This window comes from Salvelinus sp. IW2-2015, linkage group LG15 (assembly GCF_002910315.2).
Source record: "Salvelinus sp. IW2-2015 linkage group LG15, ASM291031v2, whole genome shotgun sequence".
NCBI lineage: Eukaryota > Metazoa > Chordata > Actinopteri > Salmoniformes > Salmonidae > Salvelinus > Salvelinus sp. IW2-2015.
The window spans coordinates 59,627,094-59,634,993 of NC_036855.1; the positions used below are offsets into that span (position 1 = coordinate 59,627,094).

The 7,900-nt window shown below is 43.5% G+C and overlaps 1 protein-coding gene across 1 annotated transcript in view; it reads left to right on the forward strand.

Moving 5' to 3' along the window:
• The first annotated feature begins 464 nt into the window (after positions 1-464).
• Positions 465-7,900, forward strand: part of LOC111974431 (pre-mRNA-splicing factor ATP-dependent RNA helicase PRP16) — a 24,785-nt gene continuing 17,349 nt past the window's right edge. The window contains exons 1-10 of the mRNA XM_070447387.1: positions 465-750; positions 1,283-1,627; positions 1,767-1,969; positions 2,084-2,248; positions 2,362-2,530; positions 2,665-2,783; positions 2,893-2,966; positions 3,071-3,226; positions 3,365-3,526; positions 7,715-7,851. Coding sequence (XP_070303488.1) covers positions 1,299-1,627; positions 1,767-1,969; positions 2,084-2,248; positions 2,362-2,530; positions 2,665-2,783; positions 2,893-2,966; positions 3,071-3,226; positions 3,365-3,526; positions 7,715-7,851 — 1,514 coding nt within the window. The 5' untranslated portion in view covers positions 465-750; positions 1,283-1,298. The remainder of the gene's footprint in view (positions 751-1,282; positions 1,628-1,766; positions 1,970-2,083; positions 2,249-2,361; positions 2,531-2,664; positions 2,784-2,892; positions 2,967-3,070; positions 3,227-3,364; positions 3,527-7,714; positions 7,852-7,900) is intronic.

Sequence of the window (7,900 nt, forward strand, 5' to 3'; positions counted from 1 at the left end):
ACTTGCCAGTTGGTCAGCGCATGCTCGGAGTACACGTCCAGTTAATCCGTCTGGCCTTGTGAATGTTGACCTGTTTAAAGATCTTACTCACATCGGCTACGGAGAGCGTGATCACACAGCCGTCCGGATCAGCTGATGCTCTCAGTGTTACTTGCCTCGAAGCGTATGGTAGGCTCGCGTCACTGGGCAGCTCGCGGCTGAGCTTCCCTTTATAGTCTGTAATAGTTTGCAAGCCTTGCCACATCCGACAAGCGTCAAAGCCAGTGTAGTGCGATTCAAGTGTATAGGTGCAGGGTTAGATGGTGGTCCTATTCTCCTTTCCCCTTTTTTTGGTGACCAAAATGTGCAATTCGCACTCCAACCTGCGAAACGCAGCAATATGCAACTAGTCTACCGGAAAAAGTCACACAAAGAAGAAACTTGATTGTCCAGTGTTCTGGTACATCATTTTAATAAAGTTTTTTTTAGGAATATCCCGTGGAATTGTGGGATAGCAATGGCGGCTTCTGTCTTTGTAAACAAAAAACGCATAATTTACAAAAGATAATAGCTAATGGTTTGAATCATTTCAAGTGGGTGGCACAGTTTTCGTACTTACATGAATGTTATTTTCCTAATAACTCCAGTTGTTAATGTTATTGAAGATCGTTTTTTGATTTACAATAAATACATGTGGCAGGTTTAGCTAGCTCGCTAAAAAAATACTAGCTAGTGTAAGCGTCTTGATAGACTCACCACCTATTGTTAAAGGTAAGCAAGCCCGTGTTTTATTAAATGGGATTTTACAACTGTACTGTAATATCGGGTGTATAGTCATACCTATTAGTTTAATTCCCTTTTTGTAACGTAATAGCTAACGTTAGCTCGCTATTTAATTCATTGGCTGAGCGATATCCAGTTATCTAGCTAGGTAACGTTATCTACTTTAACGTGTTTTATTTGAAGTCACGTCTGTCACTAAATTATAATCGTTTCTGCCGGTCGTTTATTGGCGTTAGATGTAGTAGTAACAAATATAATGTAAGTAGCTAGTGTAGCTACAGCACTGACTAAATAGCTACGTAGCTAGCTACTGTAGCAATTTAAAATACATTCCGTGAATTATTCAAGCGATTTTATACTTTTGATCGATTAGTTTAATGTATTAATCTCTCAATTCGTTCAAATTTCCGTATGCAAAGTGCCTTTGGTTAAGTGTTTCGGTCTTAATTATCTGACACATCCTTAACGTTACAGAATTAGTAGTTGGCTAATCTCCCCAAAAATGTGGTATCCAATCCAGACAGTTGTTTGAGACCATGGAGGATGATGCGTCACTGCATCGACTGGAGGGCAGTGACCCCACTGCGCAGGTTGGCGGGCTGATTGTGAAGAAGAAGAGTGCAGCAGTAGAGCCTCATGTCTTTCGTGCACCCACTCCACGCACCTCTCTCCTGGGCCTGGATCTGCTGGCAGCTCAAAAGAGAAAAGAGCGTGAGGGCAAGGAGCAGGCTGAGGCTGACAGTGATGACAGGAATAACAAGAAATCCAAGGTATCCTCCTACAAGGATTGGGAGGAAGGGAAAAGTGATTCTGGATCTGATGAAGAAGACAAAGACGAGGAGGATCAAGGTGGTAAAAAAGAGAGGTATGTTATGTGATTTGGTTTGAGTAACTGTAGCCTCTTTTTGTACTGGCATAGAATACAAACTCTCCCTATCAAGAGATCTAAACTGATGCATGCAATGTTGTCTTATTGACACTTTATTCTATGTTTCATAAAGTAGCAGGAAGTACCGTGTAACTGGCTCAGAGACACCCTCTAACCCTGGAGGTGTCAGTGAAGAGTTCCGGCGCAAACACCAGCAGAGGGAGAAAGACCGGCGTGAGCATGGAATGTACGCCTCCTCCAAAGAGGACAAGAACAGAGAGAGGGAGAAGGACAGAGAGAGGATCAGAGATACGGACAGAGATCGAAGGGGTGAAAGAGGTGAGCAAAAAATGTATACATCTGCATGCACGTTGTTAATATTCTGGCAATAGCAATCTTTTCTATCTATTGTGTATTTCTGACTGAAGTAATTACTAACTGTTTTGATGGCAGATGAGCGGGAGCGCAGTAACAGCCGCGGCGGTGGCAGCAGCCGGTCGGAGCGTGGAGACCGCAGTGAGAGGAGTGAGCGCTCACAGAGAGAAGGCTGGTCCTCCGAACGCATCAGCCGGGGGAGCAAGAGAGAGGAGCCTCCAACGCCTCAGACACGCCCCAAAGGTCAGTAACCCTGCCACACCCCCGGACAGGCAGTTCTTTAAGGTCCTTAGGTCACGCTTACAATACACAAACCACTCTCTCTCTCCCTCCATTCCTCATACCCTTTGAATCAGATGGCACTCCCTCGCGCACCAGCTGGGATGAGGATGACAGCGGCTATGCCAGCTCACGCCGTTCCCACTGGGAATCTCCCTCTCCTGCCCCTTCACACAAGGATTCTGACAAGTCTGAACGGTCGGAGCGCAGCCCCCGCTCTGGACGGGAGAGTGAGAGGAAGGACAAGTAAGCAACTGCAGCTCAACACTTGTATGTTAATTTAACTGGGTTTAATAGTACTATTGAAAGACTCCTTTTCAGTGGCTATTAGAAATGTTATTTTCAGCTTTTAAATGAACTTTTGTTGTTTCTGTTCCCAGGTCAGTCAGAGGCCGGTATCCTGATGACACGCCCCTTCCCACCCCATCATACAAGTACAACGAATGGGCCAATGACAGGAAGCACTTGGGCTCCACTCCTCGTCTGTCCCGTGGGAAAGGTAAGCCCCTCCTCCTTCCCCTCTCCCTCTTCCCCCAGTCACGTTTGAGCTCTTATTAATGCTCTGATAAGGCTTGCTGATGTTTATGGATTGTGTCTCTGTGCCCCAGGTAAGAATGAAGGAGAGGATGGCATCGCCTTTGATAATGATGATGAGAAGCAGCAGTGGGAGGAGGACCAGAAGGTGAGTGGWCATSYGGAGTCTTRGCAGTAACACAAATKRATAGCTTTCYCAACRTTMATAAATGCACATTTCTWTGTATTGACTATTGCCCTGTGGTGTTGCAGCAAGCGGACAGAGACTGGTACATGATGGACGAAGGCTATGACGAGTTCCACAACCCACTGACCTCCACCTCTGAAGATTATGTGAAGAAGAGAGAGCAGATCCTGCAGAAGCAGACACAGAAACGCATCTCTGCCCAGAGACGACAGATCAATGAGGTATGGCACTGTGTTGCTACTCTATGACCACCTCCAGCCCTGGGTGCATGTAGCCCGTTTAGATATCGTTAATACCATCCATGGATTTAAATTTTGTGTGTTTGTGTTTAACGATGCGTGTTGTGTTCCTCCTGYCAGGATAATGAGCGCTGGGAGACTAACCGCATGCTGACCAGTGGAGTGGTCCAGAGGCTGGAGGTGGATGATGACTTTGAGGAGGACAACGCTGCCAAGGTCCACCTGCTGGTTCACAACCTGGTCCCTCCCTTCCTGGACGGGAGGATAGTCTTCACCAAGCAGGTAATACATCATTACAGCACGTTATGGGCCAATGAAATTACCAACACACCTGTTTATTTGGACAGGGAAGCTAAAACTTTTAATTTGGCTCTATACTGCAGCATTTTGGATTTGAGATCAAATGTTTTGTGAGGCGACACTAGGGCTCTGACGATACCAGTGTCGCAATGTTTTTTTCCATGGCAAAAATGAAAACGCTAAGCAGACCACTCTCTTTAAGAACCTGCTGTATGTAAAATATTCTGTACTATAGCTTGGAAGAAAAAGAAATGTGACTAGGTGACAGCATAATGATGTTTGTTTCCAACATTAGGGCAGTTTTCCTAAATAATTTAAATGTGCTTTGGGTTTTGTTTCCTTTACCAATAACAGGAGAGGGTAGCATTTTTGGGGGGTATGATATTTATGCCTCTAACTTTCTCACTTATCATTATTCACAATTCATTCATGATTATTTGTAATCATGCTAGGATCCACATTAAAGTAGAAGTGTTCAGAAACATATTCTATTCTTATTTACAATGAAAGTGAGTCCAAAATGACACAATTTACCATTCCTTTCTATTGGGCACAACATAATCCGAAACACAACCAAAACAAACTGCACATGCATCCAACACGTTTCTAGGCTCAAAAGCTTAATGTAGTCATTGCATGCTAGGAATATGGGACCAAATACTAAACTTTCACAGAATTTAATACATTATTAGTGAATTTGTCCAAATACAGTGTCTTCAGAAAGTATTCACACCCCTTTACTTTTCCACATTTTGTTGTTGCACCTTGAATTAAAAATGTATTAATCTGAGATTTTAGGTCACTGGCCTATACACAATAATACCCCTTAATGTAAAAGTGGAATTATCTTTTTAGAAAGGTTTATAAATTAATTAAAAATACAAATCTGAAATGTCTTGAGTCAATAAGTATTCAACCCCTTTGTTATGGCAAGCCTAAATAAGTTCAGGAGTAAAAATGTGCCTAATAAGTTGCATGGACTCACTCACTGTGTGCAATAGTAGTGTTCTACAGGATCTTTTTATGAATACCTCTGTACCTCACACATACAATTATCTCGGTAAGGTCCCTCAGTCGAGCAGTGAAATTCAAACACAGATTCAACCACAAAGACCAGGGAGGTATTCCAATGCCTTGTAAAGTAGGGCACGTATTGGTAGACTGGTAATTTTTTTTCAAAAGAAGACATTGGATATCCCTTTGAGCAAGGTGAAGCTATTAATTACACTTTGGATGGCATATCAATACACCCAGTAACTACCAAGGTACAGGCGTCCTTCCTAACTCAGTTGCCGGTGAGGAAGGAAACAACTCAGGGATTTCACGATGAGGCCAATGGTAACTTTAAAACAGTTACAGAGTTCAATGGCTATTATAGGAGAATACTGAGTATGGATCAACAACATTGTCAATTAAGTTAGTATTGTGGAGTAACTACAGAGTGAAAAGCAGGAAGTCTGTGCACAATAAAAAAAAAATATTCCAAAACAAAACATCCTGTTTGCAGTAAGGCACAAAAGTAAAACTGCAAAAAATGTGGCAAAGAAATGTTTGGGGAAAATTCAACACAACACATCACGGAGTACCACTCTTCATATTTTCAAGCATGGTGGTGGCTGCATCATGTTATGGGTCATGGCGAGGAATAGGGAGTTTTTTTTTTAGGATAAAAAAAAAAGGAATTGAGCTAAGTGCAGACAAAATCCTAGAGCAAAACCTGGTTGTCTGCTTTCCACCAGACACTGGGAGATAAATTCACCTTTCAGCAGCACAACACAAGGCCAAATATACAGTGCATTTGGAAAGTATTCAGACCCCTTGACTTTCTCCACATTTTGTTATAGCCTTATTCTAAAATTGATTCAATCTCCCCCCCCCCCCCCACAATCTACACACAATACCCCATAATGACAAAGCAAAAACAGGTTTTTAGAAATGTTTGCAAATTTATTCCAAATAAAAAATGAAATCACATTTACATAAATATTTAGACCCTTTACTCAGTACTTTTGTTGAAGCACCTTTGGCAGCGAATACAGCCTCGAGTCTTCTTGGGTATGACGCTACAAGCTTTGCACACCTGTATTTGGGGAGTTTCTCCCATTCTTCTCTGCAGATCCTCTCAAGCTCTGTCAGGTTGGATGGGGTGTGTCGCTGCACAGCTTTTTTCAGGTCTCCCCAGAGATGTTCGATTGGGTTCAACTCCGGGCTCTGGCTGGGCCACTCAAGGACATTCGGAAACTTGTCCCGAAGCCACCCCTGCGTTGTCTTGGCTGTGTGCTTACGGTCGTTGTCCTGTTGGAAGGTGAACCTTCGCCACAGTCTCAGGTCCTGAGCGTTCTGGAGCAAGTTTTCATCAATGATCCCTCTGTACTTTGCTCTGATCATCTTTCCCTTGATCCTGACTAGTCTCCCAGTCCCTGCTGCTGAAAAACATCCCTACAGAATGATGCTGCCACCACCATGCTTCACTGTAGTGATGGTGCCAGGTTTCCTCCATACGTGACGCTTGGCAGTCAGGCCAAAGAGGATCCATCTTGTTTCATCAAACCAAAGAATCTTGTTTTTCATGGTCTGAGAGTCCTGTCATGTGCCTTTTACTGAGGAGTGGCTTCTGTCTGGCCATTCTACAATGGCCTGATTTGGTGGAGCGCTTCAGAGATGGTTGTCCTTCTGGAAGGTTATCCCGTCTCCACAGTGGAACTCTGGAGCTCTGTCAGAGTGACCATCGGGTTCTTAGTCACCTCCCTGACCAAGGCCCTTCTCCCCCGATTGTTCAGTTTGGCCGGGTAGCCAGCTCCTGGAAGAGTCTTGGTGGTTCCAAACTTCTTCCATTTAAGAATGATGTAGGCCACTGTGTTCTTGGGGACCTTCAATGCTGCAGACATTTTGTGGACCCTTCTCCAAATCTTTTTGCTCTGATGTGCACTGTCAACTGTGGGAAGTCGGAAGTTTACATACACCTTAGCCAAATACATTTAAACTCAGTTTTTCACAATTTCTGACATTTAATCCTAGTAAAAATGTCCTGTCTTAGGTCAGTTACTATCACCACTTTATTTTAAGAATGTGAAATGTCAGAATAATAGGAGAGAATTATTTATTTCAGCTTTTATTTCTTTCATCACATTCCCAGTGGGTCAGAAGTTTACATACACTCAATTAGTATTTGGTAGCATTGACTTTAAATTGTTTAATTTGGGTCAAACGTTTCGGGTAGCCTTCCACAAGCTTCCCACAATAAGTTGGGTGAATTTTGGCCCATTCCTCCTGACAGAGCTGGTGTAACTGAGTCAGGTATGTTGGCCTCCTTGCTCGCACACAAGAACTTTCAGTTCTGCCCACAAAATGTCTATGGGATTGAGGGCAGGGCTTTGTGATGGCCACTCCAATTCCTTGACTTTGTTGTCCTTAAGCCATTTTGCCACAACTTTGGAAGTATGCTTGGGGTCATTGTCCATTTAAAAGACTGTTAATTTGCTATAATGACTTTTTAATGACTAACCCCTGAACTAGACCGGCCACATTTCTCGTGCGCACGAAGGGTTGCCCAAATAAATGTACACATGCATGTTTTTCCCGGTCATTTAGTACACACTACTTGGCTCTACTTTCAGAATGCCTCGATGCCAATGCAAAGAGTCTACCCGCCTCTTCCATCCCTTATTGGTCTTTCACGCAAGATTACAAACCCATGTGCGTGCTTTAAAACTAAGAGATTTAATCCAAGATTAACTAAGCAAACTAACTTGTTTTCACTTTTGTCTGTGGGTTAATCGTTCCATCAGTAGAGAAACACACAACACACATTTGCCAAATTACAAAGAACCAGCTTAAACAGAGGACAATTTGACATTCGGCGTAAAATAAAATCCCTGGCAGAAACTGAGCAACAGCTATCTAGCTTAAATGTCCATGAACCGTTTTATGTGTTTTGACCTTTCCTGAAATGAAATAGAATTGACTTACAGTTGTTTTAGTAATTTTAACCTGCGTGTAATGATCGCTCCTCGGTGCGGGATGTGAGAAAAATGATTCAACCGTGCACAATGGACGCATCCCGCCTGGCCGTTTAGTCATGGGAAGTAAGACTACTGTTATTGTACCAACGGTAGTGTGTCGGTATGCTGTCCTGTATCTCTAACATTTTGTGTATTATCTGACGTGCAGTACTCCCCAGGACAGATATGTGGAAAGGCAGCAGTGAAGGCAGGCCACAGATCCACCTTAGTGGTATGGGGGACGACATGCCTCATCTTCATGCCCTGGCCAGTGAGGACCATCCGACGGGACGTCAGACCAGCATCGTTGGAGCGTCCTAGAGGATCTGGAAAGCGCCCCTCCTCTGACTTACTG